At 37.7% G+C, this 27,709-nt stretch overlaps 1 protein-coding gene across 1 annotated transcript in view; it reads right to left on the bottom strand.

Annotated features, from left to right (window-relative positions):
- The window catches only part of ASPH (aspartate beta-hydroxylase), a 112,290-nt gene that overhangs the window by 16,885 nt on the left and 67,696 nt on the right, over positions 1-27,709 (bottom strand). Inside the window, exons 18-25 of the mRNA XM_037379130.1 lie at positions 20,071-20,159; positions 17,938-18,024; positions 14,362-14,512; positions 13,202-13,338; positions 7,625-7,723; positions 7,363-7,369; positions 7,000-7,088; positions 3,071-3,208 (exon numbers count right to left, since the gene is read on the bottom strand). Coding sequence (XP_037235027.1) covers positions 3,071-3,208; positions 7,000-7,088; positions 7,363-7,369; positions 7,625-7,723; positions 13,202-13,338; positions 14,362-14,512; positions 17,938-18,024; positions 20,071-20,159 — 797 coding nt within the window. The remainder of the gene's footprint in view (positions 1-3,070; positions 3,209-6,999; positions 7,089-7,362; positions 7,370-7,624; positions 7,724-13,201; positions 13,339-14,361; positions 14,513-17,937; positions 18,025-20,070; positions 20,160-27,709) is intronic.

The raw sequence follows: 27,709 nt of genomic DNA, 5'->3' as shown, positions 1-27,709 counted from the left end.
CATACTGAGGTTCTACAAAAAGTACCAGAGAATGATGCAATGACTCAGTAAGACTGACTGAGGAAAGCTAATCGTCTCAAGGGAAGAGAACAGGTTTTCAAAGATAAAAGTAAGGTTTCCTTTTAGCTGAGCTCAAACAGTTTCTTGAATCTCCAAAGCCCTGAAATACTGTAGATCAGAAACATTACCAGAACATTTCTACATGAATCACTTGACACACCCTTCCTAATCTAAAGGCTTGTATTTTCTGCTCCCTGAGAAATCAGTTACCCCTCCATATTCTTTCAAGGAAACTAAAAAAAGCTTAAGCCATAACGGGCACAGCTGGACAGACAGATGCAAAAATCCCTTCCCTTCAGCACAGTACAGCTAACCAAGATTTACCCCGTCATACACATTCTAAATGTTATTGAGATATTCTCAGTTCTCCTCTCCCTGTGCACCACCAACAATACCCTCCCGAAAAAAACCCAGCCATCCCCAAATCCTCAAAACCCTCTTCCTTTAAGACATCCAAGCAAGTAGATGATAGTGAAGTAAATAAAGTATGAGATTTTCTTCTTTAATCTTACCCATCAGGCAGTTAAACATCAGGCCTAAATTAGTTGTCTAGGCTTCATTTTTTTGTAAAGCAGTAGGAAAGCCAACACCAGAAAGGTAGACACGCCATCAATAGTTATTTAACATAGGAAAAAATTAATCATCCTCTGAAAATACTTCTTTTTTGACCTATAAACTAGACCGCTAGCATGGACGATATATGCCTTGCGGTTGCATGACTACAGTTGGGTGAGCTGAATGCCCTTCACAAGGAATTTATTAACCTGAGAATACTGAAACAAGACAATCTTTTCTTCAAGATTTCTATGGAAAAAGCAAAACACTATCAAAATTCACATCTCCAACTCTAGTCCCAAGAAATAGCATGACCTTTTAAAACACAGTCAAGCCAGGTCTGTGCTGCAAGATGCTACTGACCACAGCTGCGCTGGTTAATAAAATGAACCAAAGAGAAGTGCCAGAGAATCTGGCTTTAGTACTGCCTCAGTTAGCACTGTTAAGCTACTAAGATATTGAAAATAGTTTGTTCACATTTAACAACAAACAGTGAAACACGGGGAGAGAGGGTCAGGGCCTCCAGCGCCTCATACAGCAGCTTCCCATGTCAAATTCTATCACCGGGATGTGGTATTATTTCCCACACATCCCACACAGGTGTAAGAGGAATGTAATGAGATAAAGCAGTAAGAAATAACTGCCGATTGGTTTTTGCTCTTGGAATGCGGAAATAATATTTTTTTAATTAAAACAGGTACGTAAGTTGCAATATTCACAAATTAATAAAAAATGTCTTCAACAATTTTTTCCCCACTTCCTGGAGAATGCTATTTCAAATTTTGTTTGCAGCATCATATGTTTATTAGACTCAAACCTGCTTTCTTTCATAACTTCAAGCAGTTTCTTGAGTTATGGACAAAACACAATAATACAAATCCTTATCCTGATGCATTAAACTCATATTTTGCATTCGTACTTGCAATTGTGAATGTAAATCTTACCACCCCCAAATTATGACACCTATGTAAATAAAATAGAAGCCACAATTTAGGCCCGAATCAATGACATATTGCTAATGAAACAGATACACAATGTACTACAAAATTATTGGATTGAAGAGGTGTGACTGGATTACGGAGGTAGTTGTGCTGTGGAGGTCAGGGGTGAATTTCTATTCTTGTTGATCTTCTGAATGGCTCTTCTAGAAGCCATGCAGCATTCTGATCCAAAGCAAGACCTCCATACATGGTCTGATCCAGCTGAGGAAAAATCACTTCAAGGTGGAGCCCTGGCCATTTTATAACAGGGAACCAAATTTTTTCACCCGTCAAAGCTGACTTGTCTCCTCATGCTCAGGGCGAAGGGAACATTACCTTCTGTGACGCAGGAATATGAATGGTTTACAGGCAAGAGACTGTAAAACATCACTGCAGATAGCTCTAAAACATCAATAAAATCATATCTATTCTTTCCTTTTTGTTCGGTAAAAGTATGATAAGAAGTTTCTCCATCTGTTTTATGGCAGGAAGGCTCTATTCCTACACATACCTCAGGAACGAGTTGAATTTGTGCACATTTCAGATCTTCCCAAACCCTAGTCCATAAAGCTAATTGCTTTTCTGTGTGACTGATATAACACTGGACAATCACACTTCAGTCCAGATTTCCTAGTCTTATTTATGCTGCCATCAAAACCTTAACAAAGGGTAATCTTCCCTTTTAAATTTTTTTTCTTTCCTTTTTTTTTTTTTTTTAAATAAAATCATCCTTTCATAGTAAGTTTCTTAACATGTATGTAACTAAGCATAAAGAAATCACCATTCTGAAAGAAGCTGTCTCTTGCAAATAAACATTTCTGGCTTTAAACTGTTTCTGTAGAATAATTTTGCTAAACCACATACCAATAATTAAATCATACAGGGAAAAAAGGTTCTGCTCTCCTTTTTTGTTTTTATTTTTTCAGGAATTAAAATTAAATAATAAAAATCATGCCATTTTGGAAACACAAATTATTATTATGAATAATAACCAGAATTCTTGCCTTGCATTAAATAATAAAAAAAAAACTTTAAACAACTTGAATTCTATGTTCACTTTTTTAAAATCCATCACTGGGAATCTATACTTGTTTCTCTTATACAATTAAAAGCTTCCAAAGACGTCATTAAATACTACACCAGGTATGAAGGACAGCCTTTCCTTCACCAATTAAAAATTCAGAATGGGTGTCCCGGACATTACCAAAGTTTACTGTCATTATGCACTTGAGACATTACAGTTGTCTGCCATGTAAAATTTGTATTTATTAATAATTTCAGCCATCCTTGTCCTCATTCTCAATTTTGAAAATGCCTGGGCTTATTTTACAGTCTCTTCGGCTCAGCTGGAGACTGGTGTCTAGTACTCCTAGGCAATAATTCAGACCTCATAGATAAGGATTTTATCTGCTTAATACCTTAAATTATAGCTGTTATAAAAATAAAAATCAAAGTACAGAAACAAACTGCCTTACCTTCACCAGTTCTGTATAACCAGTCTCCCTTGCTGTCCACCACGGCTGAGCTTTCAGTCCCTTGACATTGTAGAGGGAACGCTGCCAAACCGATGCAAAGTGACCTCTTTGGTATCCAAGTTCATACCATTTGTATGCCTAAAAGATTGCAGTTGTTAACAACCAAATCTGTATCAACCAAGCTCCCACAGAAAAAAAGTAACATGCATTTTTGGTAAGACAACAGACTGTCTCTTTGGATGCTGGGGCTGTTCTTCCAATGTAATGTAGTAACAAACAGTTTAAAGGAACAAAAAAACCCCAACAAACAAACAACCCCCCCCCTCAAAAAATACTGACAATCCCAAAATAGATCAGTTGGGCAAGACTCTCCAATCCAGCATTAGCAAAATAGAATAATCTCACAATCATTCACACCAAACATGGGTCAGTAATGTGGGCGCTGTCCTTGGACTTAGGAGATCCAACTGTTTCTTGTCTTGGACACCCTCGTCTTCTGTTTCAGTCCTCTACCTATGAATTAAACATGACTGCCTTCTGTTGCCAGTGGAGATGCTGTGATGATGAAAACACTGCTGACTGTGGGTCTAAATTGTTACTTCTTCATCTAATACATACATGTATTGAGTTTCTTCAAATATTTGTGGCCACACCAGACCTGATCACGTGGTAGAAACATATCGAGGTTAATACTAGACCTTTGCTTGTCTTACTCTCCCTTTGCACAACTTGCTTTATTCCTGTACAGCAGCAAAACAAAGGCACCAATCCCTGCCTTGAACAAAAACTGTCCAAACCCTTCTTTACTCGGGTCATGCAGAGTCCCTCTCTAGCTATCAGCGCTTGAAATTCACTCCCTCCCAAGCCTGCAATCCATCTGATTCACTTTCACTTAAGTGTCACTCATCCAGACTTCAACCATGTTCTCACACTCCTCCACCTGACCCAATATTGACTCTTACCTCACTGTACATAAAATAGCTTAGAATTTCACCTTTGTGCTTCCACTTAACACTACTCCCCCCACACCTTACCACTGGCTGCCTTCCCTGGCTGTGCCCACCCCCTTGCCAAGTCCTGCTCAAAAAAACCAAACCTTCCACTTTTCTTTCCAGCAGGAGTATGGAATATCTGGATAAGATGAACACTGCCCAGTAGCATTCTGGTATGGTACTTTCCCTGCAGGACTAACTATTTAAATTGTTATTTGTTTTTCAAAAAGAGTCATTTTAACTCATGAGCATATGACAGTTGTCCATCAGTCTGCCCACACGCGACATGAAGGCTAAACCAAAAGACTTATTGAGACAAAACCAACAGTACTAACTCTTAAGCTAAAGAAGACTCATTTTATGTATGGGGTCTAACGGAAAGAAAAAACACACAATTAAACAAACACATCTCTAGGACAAGAATTCAACAGCCGACCATATATGAGCTTTCACCTTCTTTCCCTAGAGAAGCCCTGTAAAATCGTGTATGGGTCAAAAAAAAAAAAAAAAAAAAAAAAAAAGTATTTATATATTAGCTTTGGGTAATACACAGTGTATCTTTACATTCTGATGTTATCTTGGTTAGGTCTCTAAAATGGAAGCATTACAATTTATAACATCTGTCCCCCAAGATGTAAGTTGTAATAGCAGTGGGATATCAATAGCTTGGTCATGCTGACTGCCTGCATTCATTTGCAACGTCTGGAGTTAGCCCAGGTGATCAAGGGGATGAATGACTTGTTTCAGCCAGTGACTGATGAGTGTGAATGTTGCTGTTCTTTAAGATCTGTCAGCTATAATCACGATGTATAATACTGTTAATGCTTATCTATTAGAAGAATTGTGCTATGAGGTTGTCTTTGACAGAGCGGAGCAGGGTTAGGGTGCCTCGCTCATCCTTTCCAGTTCTGAGTTTCCATGACAAACCTTTCTTTTTAACATGCAGAACTTGGCAGTGGAAAGACCAAATAATAACCACTATATTATTCAGAAGATCTACAACAGTGTATCTTCTTTCCAGGAAAGAAATTGTTTGAGATTAATTCAGTTTATACATTCTGTGTGAAGAGCAATTTGTTCTATAATACCTTCCAGTTTTAATCTGTCTTTTTTAAGTCTATTTGTCATTGTATCAAATTATTGTTGGAAAGGGCATACTCAACACTGTTTCACCTAACGCTTACCACACCACGTTCATAATTCCTAATTTAGCTCTATAGATGAATATCTACCTTCAACAAACTTTCAGTGACAGCAATTTCACATGTTCCTTAATATTGATCGGTTCCTTGATTAAATCTTGAAGTTCAGCAAGTCTGGCAAGGGCAGCGAGAAAAATTCAGCTTAACATTGGACTTTCCACTGGCTAAATTTAAGTCTCCTCTATCCCAAGAAGTTCATTTGTCATTGATTAAAACTTTTTCTACAGCAGATTTGACCATTAATTCCATAAACATTAACACATAATTATCCTGGGGATTGGGATGATGTACGTTAATTACATCTGTGCGGTATCTTTAGTCAAACATTGTAATGAAGATGCTCTAGGCTCTACCATTCAACCCAGAATATCCCACAGAAGCATACAGGGATTTCCTTTTTGGTTTTCTGTTGAGAGAAGGATCAGAGAGTAGACAGAAAAAGAGAGTAGAAGAACATTCTGAGTGTGTATATGCACATGTGTGCATGTGTTTAAGTGTAAAATGAGGCCAACTAATTCTTACTTGTAAATGAACTTCTAGGTTAAAAAAAAACTCATTGGAAGGATATTTCAGAGAAGGCAATCTAACTTAAAAAAATTCAGGTATTATTACATTTCAATGTTCTAGATCTACCACATGTATAAAGTATTTTAATAAAAGTTCCATGATTTATAAAAAATAAAGCTAACCTGATGATTAGGCTTGAGAAAGATACGCACAGACAGGCTTCATTATAGTCCACCTGCCTACAGATCATATTGGAGAACCGCCTACTGACTGGGCCAAGATACTCAAGAGGTCAGCATTCTTATAGTATTTTTGGTACAAATATTTCAGACATATTACTAGATAACTAATTAAAAACAGGGACTTAGTGATTTTGATAGCTATTTTCCATTATGCTTTTTTATTCTTATTCTTTTCACATTTCCTACCTAGGAAGTTGCATGGGTTTTTTGTTGTTGTTTTTAAATTCACGCCCTTAGTAAAATTCATTACTAGTAAGTATCCAACAAAAGCCCTTTTTCTCCCCCCTACCATAACAGTAGTGTTAATTCATGCTTTTAAATGAAATTTTTGTTTTAAATTAACAAATTAGAAACACCTATGGCTTCCAGTGGCATATGATTATGTTTGCTGGGCACACAACAGATTTGTTGCACAAATTTCTTCTTTTCTGATCTGTTTGCTAATTATTGAACAAATACCATAAAACAGGTCACACATTCAGTCCCTCATGGTCCATGGTCTTCTTTTATCAGATACTCATTGGTGCTTAAGTCACTTTGGGAAAGAGGTTAGGTTTACAAAACACAATTACACCAGAGCCTACGAAGAGAACTTTTATACAGTGATATGCATGTAAACTGTTGTGGGGTTTTTTTAACTCTGGATAAAAATCTTTGTTGCAAGTGGTAGAAGCATAAAACAGACTCTAAAAACACCTTTCATTGAATTTTTGAAAAAATTTTTGATCCCTTGGCTCCAATTGCCCCATGCAAGCTTCAATATTTAGCTCAGTTCTAAAGCAAGGGATGCTAAGAAATTGTATTGCCATCCAATGGCAGATTTTTTTTTGCTGTTGCTCATCTTGACCTCTACACACATATGCTGGATTGTTGTTGCAATGGAACTACTCATGTTTTCCACACTCTGCCTATCATTAAAGGTTTTTCTGGATTTTGCAGTCTTTCAGAGGTTTAGACTTTAAAGCAAGAACATATTAAATGCATACGTCTTTGTCTCCCATTCTCTGCAAGGCATCACCCAGATGAAAATAAAAGCGTCCATCATTTGTGCCAGGGTCACCAGACTCAAGTCCTCCTTAAAAAAAGCCAAATAAATAAAAATACAATACTTCAGTAAAAAAAAATTAAGAAGTGTTATCAGTTTTCCAAATCCCATGGCCTCTCCCCTCAGATCCCCCAAGACAGAGGTGTATTCAGAAATGGACATTTGCCCCTGACCCTATAAATACATACACAAGCATTTTAGAAAGCTGGATGAAGGTTTTATTTTGTGGTATTTTCTCCCCAAACACTCAGAAGTATACACAAGCCCTCTTTGGATCTTTCAAGAACTTTAAGTTTGCACATACTGCCAACCTCAAAACAATTTGAGTCTCACAGCTGTGTACTTAGGGTAACCACTAATAAAACTAATACTTCGATGTTTAAGAATTGATGAGCCTCAACGCATAAGTTTATTCCAGTTCATAGGCAGTGATATAGCAATATAATCAAACAAGTAGCTTAAACTGTGACTTGTAATTAGTATGCTTTTAGCTTGACACATTTTATATATTCCAATTCTATTTTTTACTGGTAAAACATTTACTGTGGGTAAGAAAAGAAAAATACCTTTAGGTAGGGTATGCTCTCTGCTATCTTGTTTTCTGCCTTCAGGATGAAGCCATAATGTACTTTGGCAAAGCCATCATTTGGAGCCAGGCTTAGAACCTGTTTGAAAGCAAATTAATTAAGTATGCACATATGGATTATGCAAATTAATAAACCTGTGCACATATTACTGTTTAGTGATGCAATGAGATGTTTCTTCCCATCACCGACTCAGATAAATACTTGGCTGTACTTCTGTTTTCCTATTCACTTTTGGACTTCTCCAGAAAAGCCTATTACAAGCCAAACTCCAAAGTCTCAGAAGTAAAATTATTCCAAACCAAATTATCTTTTTTTTTCCTTCTCTTTTCTCTCTTTAATTACTTTATTTTTCAGTTGTCTGTGCTTCTCCACCCTCTCTCTGAGGTACAGCATGCTACATTACAGAATTAACATCAATTCATTAACAAAGTTACCTATCCCCAGGTTTGACTAATCTGAAGGAAAGAAGCTGCTCTTGAAAAAGTCTACAGACCAGTCAGGGGAAGCATCGTGTAGAAATATACCTGAAATAGTTTAAAATTAGATAGGTTTCTACTCGTGGCAAACTAGTCTTAGAAAGAGAAAATATACTCTCCTGCAAAACATAGTGACCGCAATTTAGAAAGATGCTGTAAAATAAAGCCTGCATCATGCAATGGGACTGTGCAAACCCTGAAACACAAAGGGCACTTGCAGCACAATGGTAAACTGGAGTGCTCTCTGGAAGAGCTTTCCAGGCCAGGAGAAAGAAGGTAATGCAAGGTCTAATGCAGTAGTGATTCAACGTGCTTTCACACTAGAAGGTGTGATGAATAAATTATTCTTTTATAGTTGAACACTGCACTCTTTGACCCAGACCAAGTGTGCTAAATTATGCTAAAAGATTTTATATCCTGAACAAGATTCAAATAATGTACTCAGTGATAACGTGATAACCTAGCTTAATTTTGCCAGAATGGAAAACTCAGACAAATATCCAGAAGTGCGGGACTGTGCAAGAGAAAGATTTGTGAGTACAGGGACAGCTGTAGGAAAGGATCAGTGTATGGGGGAGTGTTCCGGGGAAAGGAGGTGTGAAGGTGGCTGGCGTGAGTTCTGAAACATATAACCCCAACATTACTGAGACAACTTAAGTGCATTTGTTCTGCCTCAGCCAAGGGGGACATTAGAGAATGTCTGGATCTACTTTCCACCTCCATGCTTCTATGATGTATATACTCAGTATCGTTTGTAGCTGTATATGATACCAATCACAGTCTAGTTAATCTTGTTACACCTCTTCTCTCCCCACAGCAAGGGTGGACGGTCCTATCGGGAGAGAACCCCATCTGTGAGGATGGTCACGGGAGCCTGGCAGTCAGTGCACTACAGAGGCTGATACCCGCTGAATGCCTAGCGCAGCCGCTAAGTACAAAACAATGGACAGATGAGCAACTTCTCTTGTCTAAATCCATTTCTGAAGCCACTAGGCTTATGCCATGGATAAAATGTCTGCATACATTATAGCCACTTCCCTCTGCCTTTTTCCAGTCACTGTCTAACCTAATTTTTCAATCAAATAATTACAAGCAAAACCATAACAAGTTTCTCTGGGCCAATTCTCTGCCTTTTCAAACCTCATTATGTACAAACACATCTAAGCAAAACCAAAATCAGTGCAATGTGGGCATAAAATGAGTGACTTAAAAATATCAGTATTTCACTTCTTTTTGCAGAAAAGAGCTACTATGAAGGAAGAGTCAGTTTGAGATCCAGTGTGAAGTCCATAATATGACATACTATTAGCACAAAGTGAACCTGGCAAGTCATAGTGAAGATGAGCTTAATGCCCAGTATAAGAACACACTACCACCTTATGCATCTTACATGCCTTTTAACTATAGCATTCTGTGTATAATTATTTTGAACCAAGAATCTGTACCTGCAGGGTGAAATAAAATGACTGACAGAAATATTTATTAGCCATATAATTTCATTACTGCTCCTTTAACTATAGGATAAAGCTATCTGATTAATTAAGACAGAATAGAATTTTCTGTATTATGGTTCATTTAAACTACGCCGAGTTGCATTAAGACATGATCTACATTCAGAGCCCCTAAAGAGAAGTGAAGAGATACAATCAGCAGAAATTACACTGGAAGTATTTAATGTAAATTGTATTATGCTGTTGCTGTTGCTGCATGCAATATTAATTATGTTTAGAAATAAGTTTTACTAAACTGCTCATAGTCCATTAAATATTAATCATGAATATAGAAATTAACCTCTGGGGCTATCAATGGCTAATTAGCCAGGGAAGAGTACTGTGTTAATGTGGATATTCTGCTTTTGGTACCTGAGATAGCTTAGAGCTGGCTTATGTGTGTCTGCATAATGCACTGAGCCATGCAGACATGCCTCAGCATGGCAGGCAGAAAAAGTGCTATTAGCAGAGTAACCGGTCTTATTAAGTTCCCTCCCCCTGTATCTTACCATAATCTGTAGATCTTTGAAAACAAAAATAGCTCTAAATTCTGCTAGGACTACTTTTAATGTTACGTTTTTGTGTCCCTAAGTGTAATGTTCAAAAGCAAATGCTTTAATATTAGCAGCAAAACTGAAACCCTCTCCAGTTGAACACCATTTTCCATCTGTGGTTCAGCATAAATTCTGGCAAATGCATAACAGGAAAGTGTATTTCATGCTGGTTAGACTATACTACACTACAGCTGTAATTACAAAACTCTCTTGATCGGAAGTTCAGCGTTTATACACATTGCTTCTGTAGCTAAAAGAAGGAACATATCCTATTTAAGACTTACAAAATAAAAATGTGACTAACACTTCAACAGCTGCTAAGACAGAATAAACTTGGACTGGAAAATAATAATTGAATGAAAAATAAATAAACTAGCTATTAAATGTAAAGCAGGAAGATTTAATTCACTACGATTCCTTGGGCATCTATTCAGTTCTTGGAGATGATGCAAGGTAGTCAGTCTGGTCTGAAATGGTACAGACATTAATCCCAATGTAGGGGACAGTGTCTGTGAAGGGTCCAGCTGGTTCCATGTGCTCAACACAGACTGATAACACTAACGTAAGATCAAAATGTTACAGCAGGAAGCAAAGAAGGACATGGGTACCTTTGCCCAAGAGTCTAGCAGATGCCCAGGAAATGGGAAATTTGGAGTCCAGATTCTCCTATACAGGAGTGTTCAACTGCTTGGGAACTTGCCTGAGGAGCAGAAACAAGTACCACGTACACAAGAAATTAGACAACCATGAAGAAAAGAATGGGAACTAAGGGGAGTCAGTAAAAAGCGGAGCCTGTAGTCAAACAAGGGAAATGTTCTCTTGGGGATGCGTCCTGCCCTCTGCTCTCCCTTCCTAGGTATCCATGCCTTCTGCATTAAAGAACCCTTGAATAAAATGTATGAACATCCTTACAGTGGGAACCTGAACCCAAGATTCAAAAATACTGGAGGCATCTACTGTGCAGCACTGAGTTCACACTCTGTCTGTGTTCCCTCATATTTTTCTATAAAATGACTGATTTGTGCTACACTAGTGAGAAAGATTTGATCCCACTACAGAAGTTTCCCAGGCTTTTCAAAAATCATGGGAAGAGGAAGATGTCTTCTGCAGGCCCACAGAACCACTCTTCATGGTTTGGCCCCTCTCTTTATTGACTACGCACAGAACCTCAGCACCTATGATAGGAACTCCAAACCATATGCCAATCACTTTTTAAATATGCATTGCAACAGATGAGCGAAGCCCTCTAGAGCAGACCATATGGCCCCTAAGCAATCTGCCCAAAATCGTTGTAAGCAGCCTTCAGTATACAAAGAATAAAAGCAGTACACATGAGATTCTCCCTGTTTCTTTGGCTAAGTTTCCTTTCTTAAAATTCTTCATGTAAATTTATCCTGAATTACAACAAAGAGAAAAAAAAATCACATTGCTGTGTTGCAATTCAGCCTGAGGACTAGCCAGAAATTGGACAAAACCAACACGATTTTTAAAAAGAATAAATCCAATTCCTTTTAAAAGGTATTTATTTGTTGCTCTTTTACAAGGACAGAACATCACTATGATCTTTTCTATTTCAGTGGTTAGCGAACTGCAAACAGAGTAATTACACTGGATAAAGTCTATGGAAGCATGGAAAATAATATATTAAACCAGGCCAGATCTTATTTTGTGTATCTGTTCTTAATCAGAGCATTATACACTTCTGAAGTATATGAAACTCAATATCAAAGGAATTATATAACAAACTCATTACCTTCTTCCATTTATAAGAAGTCCTGTGATTACTGATACTGAGAAATTCTAACAACTGTATTGTTTGCAGCAAAATACTGAAAAATTGCAAAGGAAAATCTTGCCCAAAAGGAGTATGCTTTTGAGTTCCTTGCAGCCTGAGAAGCATGTTCGGTTAATATATTCTATCTTTAAAAGCTGATGTTTCCAATCCTCTGAGAAATTCTGTAGGCAGGCCAAAAATTATCAAACAGAAATGTTTTATGGAGGGACCTACAAAGTAGCCAAAGTAGCAAAGCAAACACGATTCTCACAATATCTGACTACCAATGGAACTTGAGAGAAAAAAAAAGATGGTATTACAAGGGTTTGGCTCCTCCTTCTAACCATGCCGTTGAACATTCTCCTTCTCTTTGAGAAACGACCCGAGATGAAAATTCCCTCAGACTCCCAGATGTGGGCGATGGAAAACCGGGCCTTTATTCTCAGGAAACGGCACCAATCATGCTGACTCATCTTCAGTCTACATAACTACCCAATTACTGTACCACACCTGTAATTAACAAGCACTGCAACAAGTGGGCCAACATCAACATGATCATCTCTGAGCAGGTGCTGACAGCTTGTGCTCTACCAGTAGTGCCAAGCTCCACATCTGTCAGAATTTTCCAGATGTTAACAGGGTTTCTAGGTCACAGGAGCAGAGTGGTGGTCCTTCCTGGCAGTGAAGTTTCCCCAGCCTGATAACCATAGTATTATATAGGAAGATAACTCCAATGAACAGTTCACACTACAAGCATCATGAAAGAAAAACAGAATTTAGGCTGCCTGTAAAAATCATGAAAAACCCAAGGTTAAATAGCTGTGTGAGTACGGAACTGCTTCATCACACAATTAGAGACAGTGTTGCTGTAAAGAAACAGGCTTATTTCTCCTCTCATTGTCTTGCGGAAAAGACATCTTTTTTTGTACTATAATGTAACTAGCATTACATCTATACGATTTGTCAATGTGTTCCAAACCTGGCTACCAGAAGGTGTAAGAAAACCAAATATTATTAAGCATATGAAAAACATCTGCATTTCTCTATGAGGAAAAACATTTAGTATGACAACATCATGAAACCTGAATTAAAATTGGAATATAATTAAGAACTGCACTAGAAAAAAAAAATCGTATCTATATTAACCCTTCATAACCCGACATGCAAAATGTTTAATAACTAACAAAGTTAAAAGCAAGCAATCTTTAGAATGAACATATGAATGCATATAGTTATTTTACTTGGCTGGAATGGAAACTCACCTCTTCGTATACTTTCTTGGCATTGCTGTTATCTCCTATCAAGAGGTAACCAACACCAAGGTCATTCTTGAATGAAGTATCACTGGGAAACAGCTGAACTAATTTCTGTAGAGTAACCAGGGAACCTCTCATGCGACCTAATTCGATGAAACAAGACTTAATTACATTATGAGTAACATTAACATGAGTAACACTAGTAAGATGCTTACACAACGTCAAAGAAAACCCAAATCAGAGCCAAGTGGTCCACTTTCATGAACTATCAAGAAGCAGGACTTGGACAAAAAAATGCGTGCAGACAGTACATTCAGCTGCTTGGTTGTCACCGGGGGTGCAGCCGTGCAAGGAAATCGCTGCGAACGCGTGTCATGCAGTGTTATGGTAGCCTCTAGTGGAGAACCCTTCGCAGTGTAGCAGAAACATTATTTAAGCTTCCGTTACTCTCATACACAAATGTCAAAAGTACTTAACAAAACTAGGCAAACATATCAAAATAAACTTAGTCTTAATTGATGGAGTAATTAAATGCATTTCTAATGTTAGGCAACGGTGCTAGTATGTTTCCATTATGAAATTAATCATGCTTTATGTGCTTAAAATTAAGTATATTCCTTGACTTCCTGGATGAGGTCTTGCTGAGAAACAGCAAGGTCAAAACAAGTTGATACTAAAATCCTGCTCATGGGAACAGAACACTTTTCTCCACCAAAGTCGACTGTGCCTTATACTCATGAGCATTTCCCATCCATCACAGAACTGAGATCTAAACTTTCAGATGTTATCCCTGAGCTCAGTTCCATTCTTCTCTGTGTTTACTTAAAGTTTATTCTGGGTATGTTTACTTTGTGCATGCCATCAATTTCCTCATGATTTCCCCCAGCTTCAGTAGAAAAAGAACACTTTCTTCTTTCTCTGACAATAAAAATTTTTGACCACCTCCCATAGCTTCTCATAGCCCCCAGTGTGCTGTTGTCGACAGCCACTATTATCATACATGGAATTCAAAGAATTTTAAAATATTTTTTCAAAAGCAATTAAGAGATTGGGAACACAAGTCCTACCAAAAATTCAATAGAATCAGCACTTTTAATTCCTTAGCAATCTTTTGAAAGTCTTGCTCACACAACCTCCACAATTTTTACATCACCCTCAAATCTTACCAAGAAACTGCTGTCTGTCTGCTTCTCGTTTCAAGCTCAGTTTTATCAGATCTGAAGGGACATTTGGCAGACTAACCACCTCATCATAGGTGTTGATAGCTTTTTGCAGCATCTCATTACTTCTCATTTTCTCAGCTAAGTCATCTTCAGACTAGAAAGAATCACAAAACCATTACTAGAACACATATAATCCATTAGTCTTAAAAATACTTTGTTTTCCTTAAAAGGCAAAACTGCAATTGTTAGAATATGGAATAATTAAGAATTATCTTCACTCTATGTAATTTTGGCATAACAATGAAACACTGATTTGGTTGTTCTTTATGGTAAGGCAGATTAGAATTACTGTTAATTCTTGTTTCCTGCCAACTGTCTGAAAGTATAAGCAGGAGAAGATTTTTATCTAAAACATACATTAGAACAGATTTCATTTGTAGAATTCATAATTTCTGCTTTGGAAAATAAATTAAAACATCTGTTTTAATAATACAGACAAAATGTAAATTGTTGCCTATGGTTTATTTGTATACCAAGCCTCACACTGGCAGCAACACACAGATCAAAACACACAATAAACAATTCTTTCTTATATTCTCGCACAAATTTATTCACACTCTTTCTTAGAAAGCTAATTAGGAATCGGCTTTACTCTTGCATATGTTGATAGAATATCTACCCTACGACTCCTGCAGAACTTAAAAGTTTGTTCATCAAGTTCAGGAACAAACCGAAGGATACGAGATCTCTACTGTAAAATTACAGCTTCAGTGAAGCTAATGGAAGCTACAGCAGATTTCACATGTGGTATGGAATTTTCATAATTTGTTTCCACAGCTGAAAAAAATAAGATTATATCTCAAATGCTGAACTTTTAAACCATTACTTTTAATTATTTATACCAACATGCATTTTCAGGCGTTTCATGCATTCTTCCCAGATACTTCTATTTTTATTGGCTTACGTTCTTTCTTAAGTCAATTAGCAGAGTGAGGTGTAGATGCATTGCAAGCACTGCAGGTGCAGCAGCTCTTATTGATCTATATAAACTCACTGCTGTATCAATCACACACATTAAATGAAACTGCTTCAACTGTGTTAGGTGTATATGTTGTAGTAAGTATCTGGAATCGTTTTGCACTAGTCCTTTACCTTTTTCCTTGAGCTACTTTGAATTTGAGTATGGGAAATACTAAACAATATGGTTATTCAGCCAAACAGCTGATCAGACAGCTTTCAAAGGTAACTTCAGAAACCAGTTTTAAGCAGTAATTTCTTTTTCTGGTGTGCATTCACTAGGAAATTTGTTTTTCCTTTTTTTGAGGGAATAGCAGGGCCAAGAATAGTAAAAGATAAAAAAAAAAAAAGAGGCCGTAAAAATTGTCAACATAAAATCTGCATAAATTCACCAGTATAGATGCTATAAATCCTATAAGAAGGTTTAAGACCTATCTACTGTTCTTTTCAGCCTTGAAAGTCGTTAACAATTTCTGTGGAATATCCTTCACCCGGCCTAAGAGTAGCTCCGGAAATCAAATCAGGAATTGCTCATATTTCTGAAAACCACTTTAACTATGAAATCTTTTGCAGAATTTTGGAGAAAACAGTTGCCTTTTAAAGCTACTAAAATATCCAGAAAAATGAATCCTCATGTCTTATTAGAAACTGAATCTACAAAATTAGATGCAATGCTGGTTCATAGAAATGGAGAAGCACACTCTTACAGTGAATTTCTGGCCTTTACCCTTACCCTTCTCTGCAGTTTTACCTTTAGTTAGTGATGAAAAACAGCAAATTTGAACATGTCATGTTGGCATAAATACTCATTTGAAAGTAATGCTATGTTACAATGTAAATCCTAAGAACAATCCATCTGTCAGTGAAGCCCATGATTTTCCCATTCATGCAAACAGCTTCAACTTACAGATACTGGACTCAAGAAAGCTGTCATTTGTCACAATGAGTAAAAAGACTACTATGAGCCTAACAAAGGCTACTGAAAATGGAAATGAGTTTATAGTTGTTTTTATACAATCCCAGGAAATGTTATGACTTCAGATCATGGTCTGTATGACCTTTTAAGTATTACTAAAGTAGTAGGTGGTGACTATAAATTGTAATGGGCCAAATGAAATTGTGTCACTGAGTGGGGAATTCTGAATGAGAATAAGCTTCACAGCTGGCTTCAGTGATCTGCCGTCCTCTCTAAAAGCAGTGAGCTAATGAGGAGGCAGGAAGCATATTCTCTTAGATATAACAAGTAGTTTCATAAAAAAAAAGTAAATATTAAAAGTGTAACTTAACAGAGTTGAGTCCATTACCTGTACGAACCAAAGTGGTCTCCTACCGTAAGAAGGCAAATAGCTCAGCAGACTGTCCCTCACACAGAGCACTGAAGTATTTGGTCTGCTGTGTATCAAGTGCTTGTGTGGGAGTTTTTTGGATAATCATGGCCTTGGTTTTAGCATGACTATTATTAACCAAGTGAAAACTGGTTGTGACTCCAATTCAAGCACCTCATTAATTGTGTAACAGCCTAATTCCCTTCTACAGAGAAGGCTTCACTTTACTCATCTTGTATGAGTAAAGCATGAGTTCAAGCAGTCTTTTATTACACCTAATGCAGTGGGATTATCCTACTATTTACAAAAATTACAAGGATTATTCTATTCTGAGACATCTCAACACAGATCAAAATTATTATGAACAAAGAGCTTATTTTCTGATGCTTTTTTTTTTTTTTTGAGGGAACACCTGAAACACAACTCACTCCACATGAACAAAAACCCAACTACTCAGTTCCTTTAACATTCTCTCTCTATAAAAACTCAAAATCCTCTTCCCTATGGCCACTAAGCAAAAAGCAGCATTTAGCCCTGAGCTGACTGATGCTTTGATGTACCAGCTGCAGCGAAGACTATGTAATAGCCAGGTTCTGCCTATTGCCCCTGCAGTGGGATGTTAGTTGGGATTTATCTCCTATCATTTCTCTGACAGTTTTCATGAGATCTACAGGACATATTTTAGTTTTGTGTTATTTACAATACTTCCCACTAAAGTTAGAGAAAAGCTCCCAAAGTAACTGGGGAAGGACAGGGTCTATGAATACTACAATGCTGCTTAGTTTTATATCCTTTTTCCTAGGACTTCTTGTTCAAATGGCATAATGAGGAAAAGAATTTGTTTTGATGATGATGGATTGGGAAACATTTAATCATTTTATATGTGTTCTGGTAGAAAGGCATGTGGTGCTAGGAGTGGGGATGGGGATATTTTCACAATGATCTAGAAAAAAGGAAACAAACCAAAGCCACCAAACCCTACATGTGTGCTAGCTACCTGCAATGACATAGTTATCTTCTGATAGCTGTTATCTAATGGTTGGACTCGATTCTTAGAGGTCTTTTCCAACCTAAGTGATTCTATGAATGAAAGAGATACAATATGACAGATCACATAATTCTTTTTTCCCTAGGTAACATCCATAAAATTATAAATAAAGTCTGACTGGGGTTTAGAACTCTATTGTTAAAAAAGGTTTATTTCATCTTTTTAAACATTTATGGCTTATTTTAGTACCTGTGCTTTCCCGTATCTTGCTCGAGGACTCTGTGGATATTGATTCACTAATGCTTCAAAGGCCCTTAGAGCTTCTTCAACTTTTCCCTGGAAAGTGGAGATACTTATCAGCAATTCTATCTAATAAAAATGCTGAAGGATGCATTAGTTTCCCCAATTTAAAAACAAAAAGAAAAGAAAAAATGCAGACTGAATCAACAGTTTTCACTCATTTTTTTGGTGGCATTGCCTGCTTATTTAAGAGAAATTAATTGTCATTATTTATGAAACAATATTATCTACTTTCCATGGTTAAAGTGAATAGCTTTGGTTTTATTTTACTCACTTTGCCTTTGCTGACTTGAAAAAATGTTGAGATGACAATAACCTGTTATTGCTAATAACAAAATCCAAACTGGATGTAACAAAGAATATAAAGGAAGTTCTAGACATATGCAGAAATTTCTTCTCTGCATACCTCACATATTGAACAGTACGGTAACTATAGTTTTCCTCGGGGAAATACTGTAGACTCATCCACACTGTATGGCTGTTTCCTCCAAACGTTTTGCACAACCATGTCCCTCAGGACACCTTACGCGCCCTGTGTCTCTTCCCTGTTGCATACAAAGCCCAAATGTAACTATGGCATTCCCATGATTGATGCTGATTAGCAAGTAGGGACAGAAGTTGAGAAGAACCAGCTGCACCATTAAGCAGGAGCTAAGCACTGATTGGCAAAATCTGGCACCAGATCTTGCTGCCACTTCCAACTCTTACAGCTTTATAAATATGAGTGGACTGTTATACACAACTGTTTTGCTATCTTCAAGTATTACATATGCCTGGTTTGTTACTAATTGCGTATGCAGACAAGCATGATCGTCTGCAACTCGGCAAAAGACACAGGCAGGAAAATCTGAGTCAGTCAACTGACCCCATAGGCTCACCAAAACTTTCTGTTATATCGTTCTCTGACCAACCAATTGTTTAAGCAATAAAAAGCATGAAAATGCTTTTGGTTTTTGTATTTTAACACATACAGAAGGCTCCTAGTGAAGAGCAGCAGCAGTGGCAGCCGGAGGTTAGTGCTCTCTACGTAGTAGCCCTCGAAGCCCCATCACAGACCTACAGGAACTCTGGGGCTGCACAGATGGCAATGCAAAGCTCAAACTGCACAGTCAGTCTTCTGAAAATCAAGAATAATCCTACACCTGCAATGATGAAGATAATTTTTATTGTACTATACTGAGGGTAGCGTATCTTGAATCCAGGGTACAACAAAGACCTGTAGTTCTTCTCCATGCGCTAGGACTGTCTGTGAAGCATAACAGAGTTTTTACAAGATTTACATCCAAAAGACTTAAGGACTCTCATTTTTAACGGTCACATAGTCTTGCTTTGCTATTTAACCTCACATCTGGAAAAGGGCCATCTCTGCAGAGGTCTTGTTTTATGAAACACTCCAACGAAAAAATAAAATTAGAAGTTATCAGAGGAGTGACTGAAGAGCTTTTGTTTATTGTTGGGTTTGTTTGTTTGTTTTTCATAGCCAAGTTATTGAATTCAGAACGACCAAAATTGACTGATTGATGTTGAGGTCTTGCAGCCACTGATGAGAAGCAGGAACATCTGCTTCATGCTCTAAACAGCTGTATGGGAGGACAGACACTCAGAGAATCCCACAGAAACAATGCCGACCACAAAGATTTCTACCTGACGTTCACGAAACACATGAACGCTTACTGCGAGATCCATATTAACATGCTTATATTATTGAAGTTCTCAATATGGTAGTAGTTGACTTCAGTACTCAAATGGACAACAGTGACAGGACAGAACTAACCCTGTTCCATGTGATTAATTTAAGCAGTTTTTTGATGATAGGAACTCAACAGTTAAGCCAAATATTTTCAAGGTTAAATGTGGGCAAACATACCTGAACAGACATACACTTGTGACTTCAAAAAATTTAAGATAAACTATCCAGCAGAAATGAAACTTGCAGGACAAACACGTGTTGAATATTTAATTTTAAAAAGTTAATTTCACAGGAAGTAATCTAAAAGTAATTCTCCCTTTTCCTAAGTTAATTTTTATTTTATTCATTTTTGCCCACTGTCTACAGTCCTGAGCAAATCATTCAAAACTTACTTTTTTACGTAGTTTTTCTGCAGCATCTAGTTCAGCTTTAATGGTCTTATCAAACTTGTTTAAGAGCTTTGGCTTCTTCTTCTTTTTAGCTAGAAGAGATTTTAAAAACACACAGTTCATTACTTCTTCTGTATTTCACAGCAATTGTTTGAAGTAACATTTAACTAGCAACCAGTACTGTGCTGGTAAAGTGCATGAGTTTCAAGTAAGGCAGTTTCAAGACACACTGACAAGAAATTGATTTTGTACTTATTACAATCACAGACTTCTGTATGACAAAAACAATCTTCAGTCATTCAGACTCTGTAAGTTTGCAGGCAAGTTTCTGATAAAGCATTTTTCATCTCATATAGCCGACTGTTTTCCAAATAGTTCAATTGACATGGAAGAACAGAGAGAACTGTTATTTTTCCACATTTATATGGTATTATGAAAAATATCACTACCGGGACATGTCAGTAATTTCTAAAGTTGTGCCTATATATGTGTATCTACTTCTTTGTCTAAAGCAATTAAAAGAGTTGATAGAAATCATAGTTGCTCGGGGTAGGAGGGACTCAGAAGTCACGTTGTCCAACTTCCTGCTGAAAACAGGTTTAACACTGAAATGTCTGAACCTCTTTCAAGTGGTCCACAGCTTAGCAAGCTACCACACAGTAGCAGAGCAGTGGCGGTATGGAGCAAACCAGTCTTGAAGTAAATTGTGTAAAGCCAATTTGCTTCAAATGCATTTTAAGTAAACCGTGACAACTTGAACAGCTATTTACTTCGTAGCAGTTCAGTCTCAAACAACGTCTATTTGGTTGCATTAAGTAAACCAGGTGTTAAAAAATTCAAACACACTACTGAAGAATATGACAACAGATAACTGCTTTTCTCCACATTTGCTATAGCTAAACTTTGCTTTTACACTTCATTAGAAAAAAAACCCCACAAAACACCTCAACGTTTTCTGACTCACGTAAGGAAAAAAATATATATATTAGCTGATACAAGTAACTGCTACTTACATGTATCTGTAATTAGAAGCACATATGTTTGCTTAAATTATGCATTATTGTTCTTCCCGCCCCCCCCCCCCCCCCCCCCCCGGACAACATGGACAATAAGTCATTAATATAACGAAAAGAAGTAAAATTGTTTTTTTCTCTGTAGAAGTTTAAACAGGGAATGCTGTAAGTGGTATGTGTAAAGCTAAGCCCAAACACCAACAGCTTAACATCACCAGACTGCTGCAATACTGTAGCAAGTATTTTGGATAGCAAGGTACTGGAACTGGCCATGTTTTATTCTGCTTCCCAAGCCCTCGGAGCGCACTGTTTGGAATGACAAGAGCCAGCACATGCTACTGGAAGCTGTGCTCATGATTCATGAAATGATACTTTCTCTCTGAGATGCTGAGCCTACACAGAGCTTTCGGTAGACGAATCACTTTGCCTGTGTTATAACCTCAGAGAAAGGTCAATGCCTTAGTTAATGCTAAACCAACACTAAGCCCACGCAAGCATTAGAGGACCTCATGAGTCTGCGCTGCTTCTGTATGAGAAAAAAAAACCTTGACTACCTCTGGTTCTTTCTGTGTAAGACTTCTGCTGTCATGTCCAACACTGAAGTCAGACAGCTCTGCACGGAGCGAGTTTTTCTTACATTACCTTTATAAACCATTCTGCAGCATTGGTATGCACAGTTAAACTGATGCTATTGCTTTTCAGGGGCAGGAGGGCAATAGAATTTAAGCAGGATTGAAGCTACGTTACTAAACTCCATTTACGTTTTCATAAAGGCTGTATGAAGCTTTAAATATAAAAACGTATTAAGATCTATAAAGGAAAGGTATTAAAGAAGCAGTGCATTAGGATTATTGTATCCCTGTTGATCCTTGTTAGAATAGAAATGACTGTAATTTTCCAAGGCATTAGCTACCAAGAAGTTAAGAAGGAAAAAACTGTCTGACACAGAGGAGTTTACTCCTTTTTCAGGACAAACCACCAAACAGATACTTTAATATACTAGTTTAGCTCCCCTAACCACTTCAGGTTCTCGTTGTACCTTATGACTTGAAATCAAGCATTTACACTCAAGCACACAATCATGCATTAAAGGAATGCAGTTATCACAGAACTGAAGTGACAAAAGAGATCTTTTGTTGCCTTTTTTTTTTTTTTTTAACCATTCCAGATGGTTTTCATGTCTTTTATTCATTCCCCATAGAAAATATAGTAGAAATGCATTTCAATCTGTGGACAATTCCAGTCTTGCTAGGTCTTACTTTAATATTATCCATTTCATAAGAAAGCAATGTCTTTACTGCATTTTCATTCAGTTAATGATGATAATGATTAAGGAGCACAGCACTGGCTCTGTTCCAAATCTTCATACCCCTTGAATCCAACAAAACCCACAGAACCAGCGCTCATCATGAGAGCAGGGATCCCTCCACCCTGGACCTTGAGTCCACAGTGACTAACAGATATGGTCAGAAGTTTCTGACATAACGTCAGGGGGGCTGCAAAGAACAATTCCTAACATGTAAAAGGTTTGTTGGGGTTTGTGGTGGTGAGGTTTTTTTGTATTTTTTTTTTTTTCCTAAAAATATACCATCACAGTTCCTTTTTACATCGTCTCAGCTCACAGCTGCTATATGAGACTGTCATTTGTTGTTAGCAGGAAAACTGAGCCATGTCCATTCCTCTGGCCACATCATCTGGGGAGTTTCCATCTGGACATCACCAAGCACTTTGTTTGTTCCTGTTCTCTAAGTAGGAGGCTGTATATACAAGAAATGATGTAAACCACAACTAAAATGTCAGTTCTCAGCTCTTATGGCATGAATGATGATCTCTATCCAAGACTGGCCAGTATTCAGTAAGAGCGAGCAGCTATCTGTCAGTTTTCTAACTTTCAGTATTCATGGAAAGACATACAGTTGTGTGGTCCTTCTCCAACTCCGTAAGCATTGCTCCGAAGGAACCTCCCTGTTGCCAAGGAAAGAAGCCTTCCCACCCACCAAGAACCTCACGCTGCCTGTGGGACAGTTTCCACAATGCCTTTGAATTTACAAGGAGATGACACAGAAACAGTTCAGAAGAAAAAGAATGAAATATCTTACCAGTCTGTGGCACAAAGGTATGACATCTTTCCCCTCATATCTGACTTGGAAGAATCTTTTTGCTACCCTCCATTACCGAAAAGTATTATCTATCCATTTTCAGTACAATTATATATCAGCTCTAGACCAGCAGGAGATCAATATGAAAAGCTGGAAAGGAGCTGTTAACATAAATATTATTCAGCTGCTAGGCACCAACATAAACCAGTAAACATTATATAACAAGCAATAATCTTCATCTTCCATTCTACTCCTATGTTAAAGAATTCACCAGGGAGCTTTCAGTGTAACCATCAAGCATACCTCTGTATTAACCAGAAAGCCCACCATCTCCCTGCAGGGGTATTTTAATAAATTACCCATTGCCCCCTTCTAGTGTAATAATCTTTTAGCAGATGTGACACAATATATTAAATTCAATGTTACAAAGAAGTTAACTTATCTGTTTTCAGAGGAAAAAAACACGTCATTTTTCTGCAATGACTTACAGATTTCACAACATAGCTAAAGTAGTCCAGAGTCACATAACTCCTAGGGTGATTTGTAGTCCAAATAAGACTGAGCATTAAAATGGTAGTAATTCTTTTATATATCATACTATGGTCTTGTAAGAATAATACTGAGGGTTTTCAATAATGGCCTTGGATGTATGGATACGCTTTCTACCTAGGATTGCTGACACAGGACTGCTGAAGACTCCCTCAGAGAAAACAGTTTCTGCTGCCAAAGCAGCAAACTAGGAAGAAGTCTTGCAAGGAATTCCATGCTAGTTCTTTCTGTTGGGGAATAAACAACAGCCAGTGACAACAAGAAACCTCATGTCCCTTCTGTATTAAGACACAGATGACAAGAAGAAGGAAAAAAAACCACCCCAAAACACAAAACTGAGAAGGAAAATATTTTGGAAGTGGTAATGTATTAGATGTGCAGTAAACTTAATAGCCTGTCATGTCATTCAATGAAAAATGATGAAATGGCTATTTTATATACCTATTTTGGCATATGAAAATGAAAATACCAGGCATATTTTATGTTTTTATGTTGAAAGGCACCTTGTCATCACCAAAAGGAGTGACAGTCTTTTTCTACAAATGACAAAGAAATAAATATCGATTGAAAAATAATGAATGCACTGCTAGATACTCTTTCAGACCACAAGAACATCACATGAAAAATAAGGAAAAGTAACCAAATGATCAAAGGTGATAGAATCACTTTTGAAGAATGGTTTAAAAACTGTTTTGTCTTTAATTATCGGGGTGAGGAGGGGACACAACATTTAACCTGAACAAGCAAGAACAAAAGGGAAGAAGGTAGCAGTAAAGAGTTTGCAACTGGAAGAGGAGTACATAACACTCTAAAAAGTAGCTACAGAGGTGAAAAGAATAAATTATCTTCTATCTCACCATAGTCAGGACAAGGAATAAAAGGCTGAAATTTCCTAGAGTAGAAAATTTGGCTTGAACATCTGGAACTAGTATCTCTGAGCAAGAACAGTAGAACAGATCACTGAGGGTAGTCATAGAATTCTGATTACTGGAAGTCTTTAATACCGAGCTGTGTAAGTGTCTGCCAGGAACAACGCACGCAGTTGGTAAGGCCTTTGGTCAACAGGATAGACAAAGCAAGCTTCACAGTCCCACCTAGTCTTATTTCCTACCATTTCTGTAATACTCTGTAATACACTGCTATATGTCAATGCACTTTAGTGCCAAGACTATAATTGCACAGGGAACTTTCATTCTCTCATTTGTTAATTAAAGAAATTCCCCCAGAAGGTCACTGTGCCAGTCATCGTGACAGATTCCTCCTAGCACTAAGCCAGCAACAGAATATAAGTTCAAAAACAAATGGATCAGTTGCAGATTATCTGATTTATCTAACAATTACGCTTTCATGTTCTGCAGCATCTCTCAACCATTAAGCTTCCTTTCATCACCTTTCTTTTTCCTTCTCCTGTCATCCTCTTCTCCAGCCTCTCCCCTTCTCAACCTTGATGCCATACCACGTTTCTTTCCTTTCATTTCTACACTTGCTCACAATCTGTTCCCCGGCCCAGCTCTCCCTATTTATCCCCAGCTTGTTCTTAGATATCTCTTCTTCCACATACTTGTTGCGCATGCCCTTCTCTTCAAGGGTCTTTTTCCCTAAACTCTCTTGCCCCAAATCCCTGTTACTGACCATCTACTCTACTGCTACTCTCAGTCTCTGCTGCATACTTCAGAAAATAATTAAGGCTATAAGCAGTCATGAGAGTGACTCCAGGAAAGATGTCTGCAAGTGACAAAGCCTCCCCACTGTCACATAATTACATGTGCCCCACATCAAATGGTGCTAACAGAGCATAAGCATGCCTTGCAAGAAACACCTCACCTATTTCTACACATGATGCAGCAGCGTGTTGATTACCTGCAAACTACCTCAGCCTGAGCAAGAAGCAGTACAACTACTTGGCTCAGCAGCAGTACCTGATGGCACAGCTCTTTGCTCTCTAGCTAAAAGTTCATCCATTTAGTCATCACTTGGAGAATGTCACCAGTGCAGTGACAGCTTAAAATTAATGGAACTAAATTTAGTTCTCTCTGCGTAAATACCTAAACCCTGCTGTAACCTTTAGAAATCTAGCCAGTACAGTCAATGGAGCATAAGGAGCGAATTCAGCACGAAGTAAACGCCTAGTAGGTGCTTAGCTGAAGGCTCCATTGACTGTACAATGACCGCTGTATATAATGCAGTTTGGACACCACACCAGCACATGCAGCCACATGCAGATGTCTTGATCCGTAACAGAGTCCCATCCAGGTTGTTCTCACTCGCTGACATGACTGTTAGATGTAACTCTTACCCCCTCAGGCTGTTTGGAAGCCAGTAGCGTGAACACTGAAAGACTCAGGAAACGGTTCATTCCGGCCTTTCAGGACCTGATCTCACAGAAAGTTTCAGAGCTGCAAAGGAACAGCATCAGAGGAAATCCTGCTCAGGTCTAAAGGTCTGGACTAGAATATGCCATATACTTTGAGACACGCAGAGATACAGCAGCAGACAGGGACTGGGCAGGGGATGGACAGCCAAATCTAGTGGCCAAACTCAAATATCCCTCCACTAATTATTAGCCAGCACATGCATGCATGAACTAGTATTTTGTAGCTGTTATTAGTACACACTGTTGCAGAAGAAAAAAAAAATAAATACACTATGTTTGCAATAAAAGCTTTTTCTCTTTTTCATTTAAACACTGGGGGGGAGGGGGGGAATAAATCAAAGAAATCAGTGCAAAGTACATCTTGTGAAACTACTGAATCTTTTCCTTGAAACCATCCAAAATCAATTTTTAGAAAGGCATTTCCAAAATTAGTTTTCCCAACTAAAAATTTCAGGTCAGTGGTACAATTTTAGAAAAGCTGTAAGTGATTCAGAACAGTACCTTGTGACAGAAAGCAATCTCAACTACTGGTGCTATTATTAGCTTTTTCGGTAAAACCAAAAAGCTAATAACATTAAAAAAAATCAAGTTCTGTAAATCTTCACCTGAAGCAGATCTTTTTCTTTTAAGTAACTGCCCAGACAAACAACATAAGGCAAATCATTCTGCAACTTCTATGTTGATTTTATTCACAGAATTATAACGCAAATATAATTTCTTGATACAACTTCTAATGCAAAAAGCTGCCTAAAGAAATAACAGTTAAGGAATGAAACTTTTCTAGAATTACTAGACAAATGTACTCAAATGTCTGTATAGTCCTGTATAACTGCGCAAAACACAAGGTTTGAAACTTGTGTAAAATGCCAAGTAAGCCAATTATATTAATGCAGTAAATGCATCCAAAACAACTGAATGAAGTAACAAAGGAAAAAAAGTTGGATAAAAAAAAAAGAGCGATGACTAGTAAGTACATGGCAAAAATATATTAAATCTGACCATAAGTCCGAAGTAATACAGAACAGACTGGTAGAAATATTGTATCAGAAATAACTAGGAATAATACTTCTGTAATGGAGTAAATGAATCCTCTCTTGCCGTGACAGAAGGGGGAAAGGGGAAGGGGGGTGTGTGTGGGGTGTAGCATGTAGAGAGAAAGGGGAGGGGGGCGAAATTATCCCTCCATTTCACATTTTCATCTGAAATACAAAGCAGTCAGCCAGGCTAAGGAAAGCCTTATTCCCCTAGAAGAGTGAACACTCTGAGCTGACTCTGATCAGACATCAGCCCGATACCTCAAAATAGTTCACACTTCATTAGCCAGAATTCGACAAAAAGATTTAAAACTATCATAATTATCTTTCATGATTAATACACGTTTTTTTAATCCTAAAGATACACCATGCACTTGACATTTTAACAGGTAGCAAGCAACTTTTAAGTGGGTCTCTGATATTATAATACACTGTAACCACTTAAACTTGTTGTTTCTGAAAAGATCATTTAAAGGATGGGGTACCTTTAGCACAACTCATAGCATAAATTGTTCTGTCCTTGCTGACCTACTCTGAGCCTCTAACCAAAGGATACATGCACATTTTTGTTCC

The sequence above is a fragment of the Falco rusticolus genome, chromosome 3, assembly GCF_015220075.1.
Source record: "Falco rusticolus isolate bFalRus1 chromosome 3, bFalRus1.pri, whole genome shotgun sequence".
Lineage (NCBI taxonomy): Eukaryota > Metazoa > Chordata > Aves > Falconiformes > Falconidae > Falco > Falco rusticolus.
This window is presented reverse-complemented; position numbering and strand designations above follow the sequence as displayed.